Source organism: Macaca mulatta, chromosome 2 (assembly GCF_049350105.2).
Source record: "Macaca mulatta isolate MMU2019108-1 chromosome 2, T2T-MMU8v2.0, whole genome shotgun sequence".
NCBI lineage: Eukaryota > Metazoa > Chordata > Mammalia > Primates > Cercopithecidae > Macaca > Macaca mulatta.
The window spans coordinates 14,855,861-14,873,047 of NC_133407.1; the positions used below are offsets into that span (position 1 = coordinate 14,855,861).

At 36.3% G+C, this 17,187-nt stretch overlaps 1 protein-coding gene across 41 annotated transcripts in view; it reads left to right on the forward strand.

The window, feature by feature from the left end:
- The window catches only part of CLASP2 (cytoplasmic linker associated protein 2), a 217,789-nt gene that overhangs the window by 32,948 nt on the left and 167,654 nt on the right, over nt 1-17,187 (forward strand). For 24 of the 41 annotated variants that reach the window (XM_077991295.1, XM_077991306.1, XM_077991296.1 and 21 more), the window contains one exon: nt 12,167-12,237. In XM_077991295.1, coding sequence (XP_077847421.1) covers nt 12,167-12,237 — 71 coding nt within the window. Of the gene's footprint in view, nt 1-12,166; nt 12,238-16,527; nt 16,662-17,187 lie in introns of those variants that run through there. The other 17 variants (XM_077991322.1, XM_077991324.1, XM_077991334.1 and 14 more) reach the window with 1 other exon arrangement.

Sequence of the window (17,187 nt, forward strand, 5' to 3'; positions counted from 1 at the left end):
GGCCTCTGACTGCTTCCACTCACGGGTGGAAAGCGATGAGGAGGCAGTGTTTGCAGAGATGACCTGGCCTGAGAGGAAGCTAGAGAACAAGAATCAGGCTCTTTATAACAACCAGCTCTCATAGGAACTAACCTAGGGAGAACTCATTCACTCCTCCTTGCCCCAGGGAGGACAGGACATTATTCATGAAGGATCCACACCCATGACCCAAACACCTCCCATTAGGCTTGGAGATCAGATTTCAGCTTGAGGCTTGGAGGGATCAAATTCAAACCATAGTAATATGTATGTGCTTTTAACAGTTTGTTGAATCAGGGTCCAAATAAAGTCTGTATGTTACATTATGTTTTGTTAAGTCTTTTAAAACCTTTATGTACTCCAACACTCTTTTATCCTTGTGTTTTATTTGTTGAATAAGCTGATGGTTTATTCTGTGAAGTTTCCCCCATTCTGGAGTTTGCCAATTCTTTTCCTGTGATATGGTTTAACATATTATTTTCTCTTCATATCCTGTTATTGTGTAGTTAAATCTAGAGATTTCAACAGGTCTTTGTGGGAGGATGTCAGGAAGAGCAAGGCAACTTCATAGGTGGTGATGTGTTCTAGTATGATGTGTCTCATCATATTTGGTTGTCTCTCTTAGCAGTAGTTGTTTGCCAGTACCAATTATTTGCTGGTAATAAGATTGTCTCAGAAATAAGCTTTTTGTTGACTTGATCATCTATTCATTTTCTACTTCCAGGACTACCAAGAATTCCATTTGAGTAAATTCTACATCATTTTATGGAGGAAAGAAAGAAGTGATGTTAACATATGTATTTTGTGTGTATGTGTGTATACATATCTTTTCTAAATTTATATTGAAATTATTTTATTCTTTTTTTTTTTGAGATGGAGTCTCGCTCTGTCACCCAGGCTGGAGTGCAGTGGCGTGCTCTCGGCCCACTGCAATCCCTGCCTCCCAAGTTCAAGCAATTCTCCTGCTTCTGCCTCCTGAGTAGCTGGGATTACAGGCATGTGCCACCATGCCTGGCTAATTTTTGTATTTTTAGTAGAGAGGGGGTTTCACCATGTTGGTCAGGCTGGTCTCAAACTCCTAACTTTGTGATCCGCCTGCCTCCGCCTCCCAAAGTGCTGGGATTACAGGCATGAGCCACTGCACCCAGCTTTATTATTCTTAAATAGATTTTAATTTAATTTTTTTGAGACAAAGTCTCACTCCTGCCCAGGCTGGAGTGCAGTGGTGTGACCATGGTCCACTGCAGCCTCAACCTCTTGGTCCCAAGCAATCCTCCCACTTCAGCCTCCTGAGTAACTGGGACTACAGGTGCACACCACGACACCTGGCTAATTTTTAAAATTTTTTTGTAGAGACAGGGTCTCCCTATGTTGTTCAGGCTGGTCTTTAACTTTTGGGCTCAAATAATTCTCCTGCCTCAGCCTCCCAAAGTTCTGGGATTATAGACATGAACCACCATGCCTGGCTGGACTTTATTTTTAGAGAATTTTTTGGTTCACAGTAAAATTGAGTGAAGATACAGAGATTTCCCATATACTCTGTGTCCCTGTACATGCCTAGCCTCTCCCGTTCTCAATATTCCTCAACAGAGTGGTACATTTGTTATAATTGATGAACCTACATTGACATATCATTATCACCCGAAGATTATAGCTTGCACTAGGGTTGACCCTTGGTGGTGTATATTTTATGGGTTTGGACAGATGTATAATGACATGTGTCCACTATTGTAGTATCATACAGAATAGTTTTACTGCCTTAAAATCCATACTGTTTCACCTGTTTATTCCTCCCGCTGGCCTAACCCTTGGCAACATTCTTCTTTTTACTATCTCCATGTAGTTACATTCATACAGTATGTAGCTTTTTCAAATTGGCTCTTTCACTTAGTAATACATATTTTAAGTTTTCTCCATGTCTTTTCATGGCTTGATAGCTCATTTCTTTTTAGGGTTGAAAACTTTTCTATTATCTGGAAGTACCACAGTTTTTCCATTCTACTGTGGGACATCTAATTTGCTTCCTAGTTTTGGCAATTATGAACAAAACTGCTAAAAATGTGAATTTGCAGGCTTTGTGTGGACATACATTTTGGTCTCCTTTGGGTAAATACTAAAGAATGCAATCACTGTATTGCATGGTATGAGTAAGTTTAATTTTGTAAGAAGTTACCAGACTGTCTTCCAAAGTGCTTGTACCATTTTGTATTCCCACCAGCAGTGAAGGAGAGTTCCTATTGCTTCACATTCTCACGAGGATTTGATCTTGTCAGTGTTTTGGGTTTTGGCCATTTTAACAAGTATTTGGTGGTATCTTGTTTTAATTTTGCATTTCCCTGATGACCTATGATTTGGAGTACTTTTTTGTATGCTTGTTTGCCATCTATATATCTTCTCTGGTGAGATGTTTGTTCAGATCTTTTACCCCTATTTAAATTGGATTGTTAACTTTCTTATTGTTGAGTTTTAAGAGTTCTTTGTTTACTTTGGGAAGCAGTCCTTTAACAGATATGTCTTTTGCAAATATTTTCTCCCACTCTGTGGCTTGTCTTATTCTCTTGACAGTGTCTTTCAAAGAGAAGAAAGTTTTAATTTTAATGAAGTTCAGCTTATCAGTTATTTCTTTTATGGTTCCTGCTTTTGGTGTTATATTTAAAAAGTCATCACCAAACCAAAGGTCAATTAGATTTTCTACTATATTATCTTCTAATCGTTTCATAGTTTTGCTTTTTGTATTCTGTGATCCATTTGAATTAATTTTGGGAAAGCATGTAGGTCTGTATCTAGATTCATGTTTTTGTGAATGTCCAGTTGTCTGAGCACAGTTTTTTGAAAAAACTATCTTTTCTTCATTGTATTGACTTTGTCCCTTTTCCAAAGATCATTTTTATCATATTTATGTGGTTTTCTTTCTGGGCTCTCTATTCTGTTCCATTGATCCATTTGTCTCTTCTTTCACTAATGCTACACTGCCCGTAGTTTTGTAAGTTAGGTAGCGTCAATCTTACAACTTTGTTCTTTTCCTTTAATAGTGTGTTAGCTATTCTAGGTCTTTTGCCTGTCCCTATAAATTTTAAAATTGCTTTGTTTTTATCCACAAAACAACTTGGCTGGAATATTGATTGGAATTGCATGGAATCCATAGATCAAGTTGGGAAGAACAGACATCTTGAAAATATCAAGCCTTCCTATCCATGACTGTGGAATATATCTCAATTTATTTCTTGTTTTTTGGTTTCTTGCATCAGAGCTTTGTACTTTTCCTCATAAAGTCTTACACTTACTTCGTTAGATTTATACCTTTATGTAGATCTGAATTTTTGACCTGTATCATTTTCCTTCTCTCTAAAGAACTTCTTTTTAACATTTCTTGCAAGCATTACTACTGACAACAAATTCCTTCAATCTTTTTTTGAGAAAGTCTTTATTCTTTACTTTCAAAGGATAATATTACTGGGTATAGAATTCTAGATTGGTAGAAAAGAAAATCTAAAAAGAATTGTAGATGAGTGTGTTTTTTCTCTCAACACTTTAAATATTTTATTTCACTTTCTTCTTGCTTGCACAAGGAGACATGGGATGTAGTTTTTATCTTTGCTCCTTATAGGTAGTGTTTTCTTCCCCTCTGGTTACTTCAAGAATTTTTTTCTTTATTTTTGATTTACTATAGTTTGAATATGATATGTGTAAGTGTAGTTCTTTTGTCATTTGTTCTGCTTGGTGTTCTCTGAGCTTCCTGGATCTGCGGTTTGGTATCTGACATTAATTTGGGGAAATTCTCAGTGATTATTGTTTCAAGTACTTTTTTTCAAATACTTTTTCTGTTCTGTCTTTCTTGTTCTATTATCCCCATTAACATGTATATTACACCTTTTATAGATGCCCCACAGTTTTTGGATAGTTGCTTCTGTTTTGTTTTCCAATCTCTTTTTTCCTTGCTTTTTCAGTTTTGGAGAATTCTATTGAGATTTCCTCAAGCTCAGAGATACAGCAGTGTGCAGTCTAGTAATAAGCCCAATAAGGACATTCTTTAATTTTATTAAGTTTTTGATCTCCAGCTTTTTTATTTTTATTTTTTTTGGTACTTTGTTAGAATTTCTTTCTCTCTTACCCATCTATTTTCTATTTTCTTTTTTTTTTTTTTTCCTTTTTGGCCTGCTGTCTACCTCATTCTTTGGCGCCCTTAGCATATTAATCATAGTTTAAAAAAAATTCCTGGTCTGGTAATTCCAACATACCTTCCATATCTGGGTCTGGTTCTGATACTTGCTCTCTGTTTTTTTTTTTTTTTTTGTCTTTCATAATGCCATGTAATTTTTTTTTAATAGCTGAACATGATGTGACAGGTAAAAGGAACTACTTGAAACAGGCCTTTAGTAATGTGTTGGTAAGGTATGGGGTAGAGGAAGTGTTCTATAGTCCTATGAGTAGGTCTGTTTTAGTGAGCCTGTGCCTCTGGATTGTGAACTCACAAATGTTCGTTAAGTATTTCCCGCTCTCCCCTCACTTAGGTGGGACAGGATGGCTAGCTAGAGTGGGCGGGAATCATGTATTTCCCTTTTTTTGGTATGGAAGAGTATAGTAGACTGGAGTTCGGGATTTCCATTTCTCCACTTGGAGAACTAGAGCAGCAGGAGATGGGTATTTTCCTAGGTCAGTTAGGCTCTGATAAAACCCCAGCAGGTTAAGTCTAATTAAATAGTTTCACTTAAGGTCAGACATTGTTAAGGAGAACAGAATACTCACATATTTCAAATTGGTTCTTTTTCGGTTCTCCCTGCTGGAAACATGATAGGATTTTGCACTGATACTCACTCTGAAAACCAAGTTGAACTCTTGGAGGTAAAACTCAAGAAGTGTGGTCTCCCTCTGCACCACGATGACTGGGTCCCCTGGAGTTTTTGACTCTCAATAGTTGTCCACTCTGAGCCTCCAGCAATTTGTTAACTACAGGTCAGGTTTTCCTACTCTGACACTGGTTTTCACAGAGTCACAGAGGTTTCTACTGATGGGTTATGCTCTGGTAAGTTGTGATTCTCTGTTTTCATCTCTCCATCTCTTAATTTTTGGTGCAGCTGTTTGCCCTGTGACCTCCCTTTTCTTACAAATGTAAGAAGAGTTGTCGATTTTTTAGTTTGTTTAACTTTTTACTTGTTGTTAGGGCAGAGTAGCAACTTTCCAAGCTTCTTACATATGGAAATCAGAGGGGGGAATTACTTTTTAAAAAAATATTTTAAATGTTTATTCAGGTAGGAACTCCATACAGAAAAGTGCACAAATCATTAGTATACAAATCTATGAATTATAACAAAGTGAGTCCATGCAAGTATCCACCACACAGATGAAGTAGAACATTACAACATCCCAGAAGCCACTTCAAATCCTTTTAAATGTTTACCTCTTCTCTTCCTAAAAGTAACCACAATCCTGACTTCTAACACCATAGTTTAGTTTTGACTGTTTCTGAATTTTATATTAATAGAATCATATACTTCTTTGTGTCTGCCTTCTTTCTGTTAAAAATTATGTTTTTTACGTGTGTGTGTGTGTGTGTGTGTGTGTGTTGGGTTGTTGGATCCAGCTACAGTTGTTCATTTTGATAGCCTTATCGTTTTCCATTGTATGAATAGACTATACTTTACGAATTCAAAACTGAAGATGGACATTTGCATTATTTTTCATTTACGGTTTTTATGAGTATGCTGCTAATAACTTTCTCGTATATGCTTTTTGGTGTACATACTAATTCATTCTTTTGGAATATATCTTAGAGTAGAATTGCTACGTCAGAGGTGATGTTCACATTTAGTTGATATGGACAGTTTTCCAGAGTGGTTGTATTCCATTTATATTCTCACTGGTACTGTTGCAAGTTTCCATTATTCTACATATTCACCAATATTTTGTATTGTTAGGCTTATTTTTACTAATTTTAGGTTCTTAATGGGTGTGGTGTTTCATTGTGGTTGTAACATGCATTTTTCTGATTACAAATAGAGAGGAGCACGATTTAATCTGTTTATCAGCCATTTGGATGTCTTTTGTAGTGTTCTTTTCAGGCCTCTTGCCCTTTTTTTTTAGATTTGTAGAACTTTTTTATATGTTCTGTGCACAAGCCATTGTCAACGCTGTATGCTTCAAGTACCTTCTCTCTCTCTGTGACTAGCTTTTGTACTTTCTTGGTGATACCTTTTGATGTACATAAATTCTTAATTTTAAAGTAGTTCTTAGTCATTTTCTTTATGAGTAGAAATTTCTGTGCCCCGTTTATGAAATCTTTGCTTACCCTAATGTATGAAGACATTCTTGTATGTAATTGTCTTGAAAGTTTTATTCACATTTAGATCTATAATCCACTTGGATTTGTGTGTTTGTTTGTTTTTTGGCAAATACAATGATTAAAGACTTCAGGTAAAAAAATTTTTCATGTGGATACTCACTTGACTCAGCACTACTTTTTGAAAACATCTTTCTTCGTTTCTTATTTTGTTATAAATTAAGTATGCATATATGTGCTTAGAATTTTTGCATCTATGCTCAAAATGACATTGACCTATAATTTTCCTTTCTTCTTGATTTATATCTTTTGTTAGTAATGTTACTTGTTAGAGGAAACTCTTTATTTGAGTTTCTTCTCATCAGAATTAACCTCATAGGGGTTTTATCATATGCAAGTAGCTAATACTTTAATGGTCTTACTGAAATAGGCCAATGACTTATTACCCCTAGCCGTTCTTACCATTCCTCCCTCCTCTAAGTCGGTAGTCACTTGGCAGATGAAGACTCTGAGACCCAGAGCAGCGACAGCTAGTCAGTAGGAGGTTGATGGCTTCCTGACACCCAGTCCATTGTTCTTTCTTCCATGCTATGCTTGTGTCATTCTCCCTGGTGATGCTTCTTTAGCAGGTAGTAGGCAATGGAGAAGGACTCTGTGTGGGTACCTGAGCTTTGCTTTTCAAACACGCAGAGTGTTTTCTATTCTTGATGCCTGTGGCCTCATTATTTTATAGGTAGTATTTCGAATCCTCAAAATAACAACACATATTAAACAGTTCTTAAACTTTTGTAAGTTAAAGCATAGATTAATTTTGGTTTACACCTTTCTTCAGACTATTGTTCCACTATTTCCCTTTTTCCACTACCATATATTCCCAAGAGTTTATACTGAATATTACATTCATTTGAAACAAGTATTCTTTTGTTATGGTGATCGAATTCTAACTTTAATTTTTAGAAGGGATAGTTTTGATTCTCAAATATAACTCCCTTTATGGTTTCCAAATTTTCTGTTTGATATAGCCTGCTAAGGTTAAAGTTTGTTTTTGCCCACTCTTAAATTTTTATCAGAACCATTCTTCTTTGTTAAAACAACTAAACTTAAGTATGGTTCATAAAGACATTAAGTCAAATAGTGTTTTTTTTGTTGTTGTTGTTGTTTTTTTGTTTGTTTGTTTGTTTGTTTTTTGAGTTGGAGTCTCGCACTGTCACCGGAGCCGGAGTGCAATGGCATGATCTCAGCTCACTGCAGCCTTCGCCTCCTGGGTTCAAGCGATTCTCCTGCCCCAGGTTCCCAAGTGGTTGGGATTACAGGCCCCTGCCACAACACCTGGCTAATTTTTTGTACTTTTAATAGAGATGGGGTTTCATTATGTTGGCCAGGCTGGTCTCGAACTCCTGACCTTGTGATTTGCCCGCCTCAGCCTCCCAAAGTGCTGGGATTACAGGTGTGGACCACTGCGCCCGGTGAAGTCAAATAGTTTTAAAATAATAAAAATAATAAAAAATTAAACAATTTTTTTCTATTAAATATATTTTAAAAGGTAAGTTCTGATAGTATGGTCCTAGCATAACACTAGATATAGATCATTGGAACTATACTGAAGTAAACTTGTATTTTTGGTCTGTTGATTTTTGTCAAAGATGCCAAGACCATTCAGTAGGGCAGGAAAGAATGGTCTTTTCAACAATGGTGCTTTATAAACTGGATATCCCCGTGCAAAAGAATGAATTTGCAACTCTTCCTCACTCCACACCCAAAAATTAACTCAAAATGGATTATAGAACCAAATGTAAGAGCCAAAATAATAAAACTCTTAGAAAGCACTAGGCAATGGTTTCTTAGATACAACACCAAAACACAAGCAACCAATGGAAAAAATAGATAAATTGGATATCACCAAAATTAAAAACTTATGCTTCAAGGAATGCCATCAAGAAAGTAAAAGAAAACCCATATTGTGGGAGTAAATACTTGCAAATCAATTTTTTAATTTTTGATAGTCTCACTCTGTCACCCAGGCTGGAGTGCAGTGACACGATCTCGGGCTCACTGCAACCTCCACCTCCCTTCAAGCAATTCTCCTACCTCAGCCTCCTGAGTAGCTGGGATTATAGGTGCACACAACCATACCCGGCCACATTTTGTGTTTTCAGTACCGATGGGGTTTCACCATGTTGACCAGGCTGGTCTTGAACCTTTGACCTCAAGTGATCCTCCTGCCTCGGCCTCCCAAAGTGCTGGGATTACAGGCATGAGCCATTGTACCTGGCCGAAATCAAATATAAGACACGTATCTTGACTATTATAAAGGGCTCTTTACAACTCAATAGTAAAAGGACAGATAACCCAATTTTTAAAACAGACAAAATATTTGAATTTCTTCAAGAAGAGTATACAGATGGCAATAGCACATAAAAAGATGTTTAACACCATTTAACCATGAGGAAAATACAGATCAAAACTATTATACACCCCCAGGATGACTAAAATAAACAATGATAGACAAATAAAAATTGATAGACAATAACAAGTATTGATGAGGGTGTAGAGCAATTGGAACCCTCATACATTGCTATTGGGAATGTAAAGTTGTGCGGCAACTTTGGAAACAGTTTGTAATTCCTCAAAATGTCAAACATAGAATTATCTATAACCTAGTAATTCCATTCCTAGCCATATATGCAAGTGATATGAAAACATTCCTCACAAAAACCTACACACAGGTGTTCATAACAACATTATTTGTAATAGCCAAAAAATAGAGATACCCCACATCTACCTATGTCCATTACTTGGTGAATGGATAAACAAAATGTAGTAAATCCATACAATGGAATATTATTTGGTCATAACAGGGATGACTGATACATCATGCATCAACCTTGAAAACATTCATGAAAGAAGCCAGTCACAAAAGGCTACATATTGTAAAATTCCATTTATATGAAATGGCCATATATGGCAACTCATAGGCTAGATATAATCTTTAGGGAAAGGAAGTAGATTAGTGTTTGCCTAGGACTGGAGAGATCAGGGTAAATGGGGAAGGATTGCTAATGGGTATGTGGTTATTTTTTGGGGTGATGAAAATGTTCTAAAATGGATTATTTGGTTGCACAACTCTGCAGATATACTAAAAATCATTTTATTGTACACTTTAGAGGCGAAGTTTGTGGTATTGAATTCTATCTCAATAATACTGTTACTTTAAAAAGATAAAGTCTGAGATACCTAATTGTCTCTTTCATGTTATACTTGGGATTTATTATTCTTATTCTAAACTTTTAAGTCTGGACTTTGGTTAGAGTTACTTTCCTAATTATGTCCTCCATACCCTATGAGTCAGAACCTCCTAATGCTTTACTGGCCTCTATCCTTATCCTAAGTCAGAACCTTCCTAGAGCTTTGTAGGCCTCCTAAATTGTGTTTATAATCTTTTGGACAATCCAGTCTCTGTTGTATTTTTCTTCCATTGAATTTCCTAATTTCTTCCCCTGAATTACTTAAAATATCTTAGACTGTTCGTTCTGCTCTTAAATTGTTTGTTTCTTCCTTTTTTCACCAAATTATATGTACAATAATCATCTATTATAAATGCGTTTGTTTTTCTAAAATAAGTGTATAGAGTTTAATGATGGGGTTGGAGGGATTCTGTGAGGGCCACGTAGAAAATTATACTGTGTTTGTTGTTTTGTTTGCTTTAAAGATAAGTTATGAACTTATCCTTTATAAAGTTTTGAACAGGTGACTAAAATATTTTTAATAAATAAACAAAAGTCAGATGTTAATTTTACTTGAAAGTTGGTAAAGTGAGAAGCATTAGAAGGAAAGAGTGACTGAGGAGAGTACAACAGTCATAGGAAGAGTGTATAGAGTTACTGAAGAACTGGCAGCAAGGTTAATGCTGTGAGGTAATCATCTCCTCTCTGTGTCTATCTTAGCCCAACCCAGTCCCAAAAGACCTTTGGGTGATACCTTCTACTCTGACCCCTTCTCCCTTTCCCCTGCCCTCCTTTCTCCCATATTCTTACTGTATTTGCCTACTATTTCATTTGACCCCTCTTCCACTAAAGCTGCTTACATCTAGATTCCTGTCTCCATGTATTACCTGCCTTACCTTAATTCCTTGCCAGCCCACTTCTCAGCTTTCTGTCCTAAATTTTCTACTCCTGTTCTTCTATTCTATAGCCAAATGTTAAGCCCCTTCATGTCTTGTTCTGCTTTTTCTCAGACAGCACTCCGAAATCCTCTCCTTTCTTTCCTTTTTTTTTTTTTTTTCTGAGACAAAATCTTGCTCCATCACCCAGGCTGGAGTTTGCAGTGTTAGGATCTTGGCTCACTGCAACTTGCGTCTCCCAGGTTCAAGTGATTCTTGTGCCTCAGCCTCCCTAGTAGCTGGTACTGTAGATATGTGCCACCACACCCAGCTGATTTTTGTATTTTTACTAGGGATATGTGATTTGCCATGTTGGCCAGGCTAGTCTTGAACTCCTGAGCTCAGGTGATCTGCCCTGGTTGGCCTCCCAAAGTGCTGGGATTATAGGCATGAGCCACCATGCCCGGCCTCCTTTCTGAGGTTCCAGCCTCCAATTCCAATGCTTCCTTCTATCTCATGTCCACCTATTGTGTGTGGGCAACCTGCTTGGTGTCTGTCCAACCCTCCAGAATATACTACTCTGTAGGATAAAGAGACCTGTGTCTTTGAAGTGAAATGCTTTCAGATATGTAAATAGTTGTATTTGTTGAATTTACTGGAAGTAGGAGGTGATGTTAAGGTTTAGAAATCCTATTATAATGAATTCTTAGAGGAGATTTCAACTAAAAAAATTTTTTAGTTAGTCCTTACTGAAATAAGCCAATGATTTATTTCAAAAAGTACCTGTATCTTTAATTTACTGGTAAGAAATGACCACAATGAGGACCAAGGCTTAAGTAAGGTTTTAGGAAATGAAATTGTGACAGATATATATGGGTAAGTCAGTGAAGAACATTTGGCAACTAAAGGCAATATGACAGTGACCCTCCTCCCTTCCCCAGTTCTCTAAGTCACAAATTTAAGAATGAGTCATAGCACAATATATTGGAAAGGGAAAGAAAAGCAAACAAAAAAAAAGGGCTATCAGTGTTATCCCATTTCACTCTGAAGGAAATTTGTATATGAATATAAAAGTGTCAGAAAGGATACAGTTAATATATTCTGTGAATGATAGAAATGTGGTTTTTTTTCTTTGTTCCTGTTTATATTTCCTAATTTTCTTCTATAATGAATGTACATCACTTTTGTAATAAACACATTTTTAACTAAGAAAAGTGATAGCAGAAGTGCAGAAAGTAATTATCCTGAATATAAAATTAGAAGCACCAGTGGAATTGGTGTTGTATGAAAATAGTCATGTGAAACAGGGAAAGCATTGGATTATCAGTGACATTAGCCATCTCTTTAGTTTTTGATATTTGATATTTTGTTGTTTTTGTTTGCCTTAAGTTACTTTGGCATGATTTTTATGTGCCTTTAAAAGATGTCTTGGTGACTGAGTAGACTTATTATGAGGTTGAAACTAGAATATTTTTGATGGATTTGGAGAATTGATTTTATGATGAAACATGAGAAACTGCTTTGTGTAAAAATTGTCTTTTCACAAACATACCTGCAAATATGTAGTCCTAGCTATATTTGACTTCTTTCAACTGAAGAGAGATGGGTTTTGTGTCTTTTTTCAGTGATTTAATTGTGAAAGAGAGTTGTATAGAAAACTAGCTGAATCCGTACAATTGTTTTTTCTAAGGGAATGGTGAAAGAAATTGTTTCTATTTTATCTATATGTTAAAAAAAAAATCAAACAAACACAATTTATTCTTTATTCCCAGATTAGAAATGATATTTGCCAAATTTGATGAAGTGCAAAGTTCAGGCGGTATGATTTTGAGTGTCTGCAAAGGTAAGAGTAATTAAGCTCTCAAATATTTCTAAGACTATTTAGCAAAGTTTTAGGCACTAAAATGTATATTACTGGTTCAAAAGAGTTGATTTTGTGGCCTGAAAACTTAGTTGAGATATAATAACAAAATATTTACATCCTGCTGACAATTATCCATCCTCTGATTCTTTTGGAGTGAGTGAAAATTTAATAGTGGGTCAGTTGTGTAAAATGATACTGTTCTTTTTTTTTTTTTTTTTTGGTGATACTGCCTTATATTTTGTGTCTTCTGGGTCGAGGTATGATGACCTTCGTGCCCTCCATTTTCTATGCATAAAATGTGTTTTTATACCTAGAATAATTGTTTTATTTAGTTGTCTTTAACAGAAATTGTGGGGTTGATGGGTTCTGTATATAGACTATCTGGGATGATACTGATCAAGAGACTCATACACAGGAACTTCACTAGCATAATCACCTTGGGCTTCTTAAGTAGAATGAGACCAAGTTGGAATTCAGGGATGTTTGGAGTTAATATCTGGTATTGACTTGATTTTTGTGGTTCCTCTCCTTTTTGTAAAGTTGATAAATTATGATTAGCTTTGTTGGGTAGCATTTGCTTATACTTGAGACTTTAAATATTAATTAGCCATATATGTAACAAATGTATTCTGTTTCCAAAGATAATATAGGTTGTTTTTCCACCTAGTAGTTTCATATTAAAGAGAGTGTGGTTAATTTAGTAATATAAATGATGTTGGAGTAAAAATTTGGTGTGTGAATTTATAGTCAAATAATAGGAAAACTAGTTACTCATAAAATTTAGTTACTGTTCTTTGGGTTAAACCAAGACTGAGGATGTGTTACAGGAAGTCAGAAGGAGTAAGTGAGTGTTAGAAAGAATGTGTTTACCCACATCTAAACTTAGTTCCAGAAGCATAAATTGACTTCAGTGCTACCAGTCCTCACCTTGAATGCCAGAAGATTCTCACTTCACTTCTCTGAATAGAAAGTGTTTTATAAGTACCTTCTCCTTATTTTTCTAGCAGTTACCTCTGTCAATTTCTAAAGAAACCAGAAACAGTAGGAAGAGATTAGACAAGATCCTTGAACTTGTGTGTTTTCATAACATGATCGTTTGTGTATTTCAGACTAAGTAGTTACAACTCTAAGGAAAAAAAAGTAGAATACTTTTAAAATCTGAGGTATTCATTGTTTGGGTGTGGTTTATTTCGAAAGCACTGTTATTCTTGTATTTTGTGACATTATTTCTGTTACCTTCAAAACAGAGCTTTTTTGTTTCTCATTCTTTAGTTCCCATTCCTTTTTCTATTGTTTATCACTCCATAAACAGGGAGGTTCAGAGTTAGTCTCTGGCGTTTATTTTTTTTGAAGAAGAAGACTTCAAAGATTGTTTGCATTGACAATTACAGTCTGAATATTGCAACTATGGTCAAATGTGAAAGTTAAAGTCTATATTGGTCATAATGTTTTTGATGATAATATGCTGTTATTGAAAAATTCCTTAATGAATTAATTAACAAGAAGATGCTAGAAGAAGGAAACCTATTTATCATGTTGGAAAATCCCAGGGCCCAGGCCTCCTCTTCCCTGTTTTTATTCTCTTTCTTAGTGATCCAACCCGGCCCAAAGGCTTTACATGATAACTCTTTGCTAATGATTCCCAATATGTAGTTCCAGCCATGATTCATCTCTCCTTTGGGTTAGGTCTAGACTTAGTAGCCTGTGGCCTTGATGACATTCCCATTTGGCTGCCTAATAGGCATTTCAACTTACTATGTCCAAAAGTGAAACCTGTTATCTTTTCTTGCCCCTCAGATCTGTTCCTTCTCCAGTCTTAGCCATTTTAGTCAGTGGCACCATCATCAGCTCAAGCTAGAAACCTGACTTGATTTCCTATTCTAACTGATCAAACATTTCTACTTCTGAAATACTAACATATTCCAAATTTGCTTATTTTTTCTATCTCCACTGCTAATATCCTCTCTAAATCTCCTTTAGCTTTTGCCTGGACTACTTCTGTAGACTTCTGTTCCATGTTTGCCCCCAGGAATCCATTTGCTACTGAGAAATCATAGGGATCTTCTTAAAATGTAAATTAGATCATGTCACAACAGGAAGAAGATAATGAAATTTCTCCCCTTAAGGAACCTGTAATCTAGTGATAGAGATAGATCATAAACAAGTATATACAATGTGGTTACAGTTGGTAATGGAGGAAATATAACTACGCCTTGTTTAATGAGTTTAAATTATTCATAAATACCCTGTGCCAAGTGAAAGACCATTAGATGAAAATATTATTTTCACCAGTATTGATGAGAAAAATTATGGTGTGTTTTATCCCAGCCCATGATACTTGAGTTGTTTTCCCAGGTAGAAAAATATATCAATTGAATACTGAAAACAAATTTTTATAAGTAACAATTTGAAGGGAAGTTGTACGTAAAGTAATATCATGGAGTTTAATTCAACTTCTTCTTTATTTCTGCACAATTTTTCCCCACAAAATTTTCAGGCCTTTGTTGATTCATTTTTATTGCACACTAAAACTAAAACTGTAAATAAAGTGATAGAAACAGAAAACATTTTAGGAGAGAGTAAAAGCTCAGCATGAAATCTTGTGGAAATAGTTCATGCACACAAAGAGCTGTTGAAGATACTACCTTTTCTCTCCCTCACTTGGTGTTATTTATGCAAAATAAATTATTTTGGGTCCAAACATGGCATGCAATTCAAATTTGTTCCACTTGATATTCTGTGACCAGAAACTATTATGGTAAACAAAATTTTTTGGTGTGTCTTTGCCTGAAACCATAATAATGAAACATCACATATCTTACAGCATATTGATTTAGAGTGTTTTATGATGAAAAAAATCATTTTACTAAATACCAGAAGCCAAAGGATTTGTTGTAAAGGTGCTACAACTTTTTTATAGCTAACAGTTGTCATCTGAACAGTCATAAGTGAGCTATAGAGTATTTGATGGTTTTTTGAACTCAACTTGTCATTTAAAAGTTAGGCAGAGTCCCTAAGTGCAGTAGAATTAGCTCTGCTATTAGAAGAAAACCGGACTTAAAATCTGTCAGATTGTGACTAGAAGGAGGGAACACCAGCCCTGTAGGAAAGAAAAGACTGAAAGTTGGAGGTCCCCTGCGATTATGGCAGACTGTGGTGTCGTTATGGAGCTTTCCAGACAGTCTCCTGCACAAACCAAGGATGTAAACACTAACAGTGTTGGTGGCTGTAATTGCAAATCCTTTTCTCTTTCACCGTGAAAAAAACTATGCATAATTATTATTTGTCGAGTGTGTGTGTAGGACCTAATACAGTCTTGGCCATGCAGTCCTTGTAAAGTATTTTCTGGCTTCTCTGTTGGAAACAGTTGCTAGGAAAAGAATTGTTCTTGGAGGCTGGCAATAAAATAAAGCCTGGAAATGAGGCTTTGAAATTACCTTAATATTTGGCTTCTATGAGTCAATAAGATAACTTCCAATCTAGTTTTGTATGTTTTTATAACATACCCTTTAGTGAAAAGCAAAGCAGCTCTTTTCTTTGGTTGATTTTTAAAATGTATCTGTTTGTGACCATGAGCTCCAGGACCTTCCTTCAGAGCTTGACAATGTGCTGATGGTTCTGCAGCTTGGATAGAGGGTGCTCTGCGCCCCTGCAGCTGCGCATTGGCTAGGTTCTGTCTCCACCAGAAGCAAGCTTTGTTCCGTGTGGCCCTGCTGTCCGCACACAGAGCAGCCTTTGATGGGCTGCCTTTGACGTGATTTGTTTACGGCAGCCAGAAATGCTTCCTGCATAATGAGAGCAGTTAATCATGGAAACTGGGCTATTCCTGTTTGTGCACTTCTAGCTGTCTTCTGTTGTAAATATTAAAAGGTAACGACAAAAGGATGAAAACCTTTTTAAAAAGGCGCAAATCAGTTAATCCATCAGATCATGTGATTGCTACTGATTACATGGATATCTTTAGGGAAGCAGAAAATGATTGCTGAACACATGCCTTGTGTTTTGATGATTGCATTAAAAGTCCCCCAGCGGGATGGCATTTATTGGCTCTCAGAGCTTTTCTTAGATTAAATTTCAGGCAGCCAGTACAAGGAGAAACATCATAACCTGTATCCAACAGCATATGTGCAGCTAAAGAATAATCTTAATCAAGTCCTTCTAGGCTCTGCTAAATAAACGAGGGTTTTCAGCAAGACCCCAGACTTTTATTTTGAAGTGGAGTAGCAGCTGTTGGCTATTGCGGTGCAGAGCTGCAGCGAGGCCTGGGTCACACAGTGCTCCGGGTGTCTGCAGGCTGCAGGCCGAGCCCAGTGGCGCAGGCACTGAGCTGTACTTATTTGCTGTGCTATTTGACCTCTTGATTTGAGAGAGCTCCCTGGACCATCTAATGGCTATGGGAGATGGTGAGTAAGATTTATTTTTCTTCTTTTGCTTGTGTTATACACTTCCTTTTAAGGTGACGATCATTTGCTGTGTAAGAAATACATTTCTCCCTAAAGAATGAAGGACACTTGTGTGTTTGTGTGTGTGTGTACACTTGTGTGTGCATTTATGCATGTGTGTGCATGTCATTTGACGTCTTTTTTTACTTGATGTATCTGTGTGGGATCTGGCAAGTATAAGGTGACAATTTACCTTGTAACCCAAGCAAGCTTCAGTCTTGGTGGTAGATACGAAGGGATATTCGAAGAAGCGTGGAATATGTGCAGAAGCTTAGAGGAAGAACACTGCCTTTGGAGGAATGACAGATTTTGGCAGGAGGATTTGACTAGCTAGCTTGATATCCTTCCTGTTATATTTGATACAAGTAGAATTATGTGGAAGTAAAATATTTAAGGAAGCAAAATGGCTTGCTATGGGCATTATTTTAATTCATATGATTGTTAATTGTCAGTGTCCCTAGTAAACACTTTTCTAGAAAATATTTAA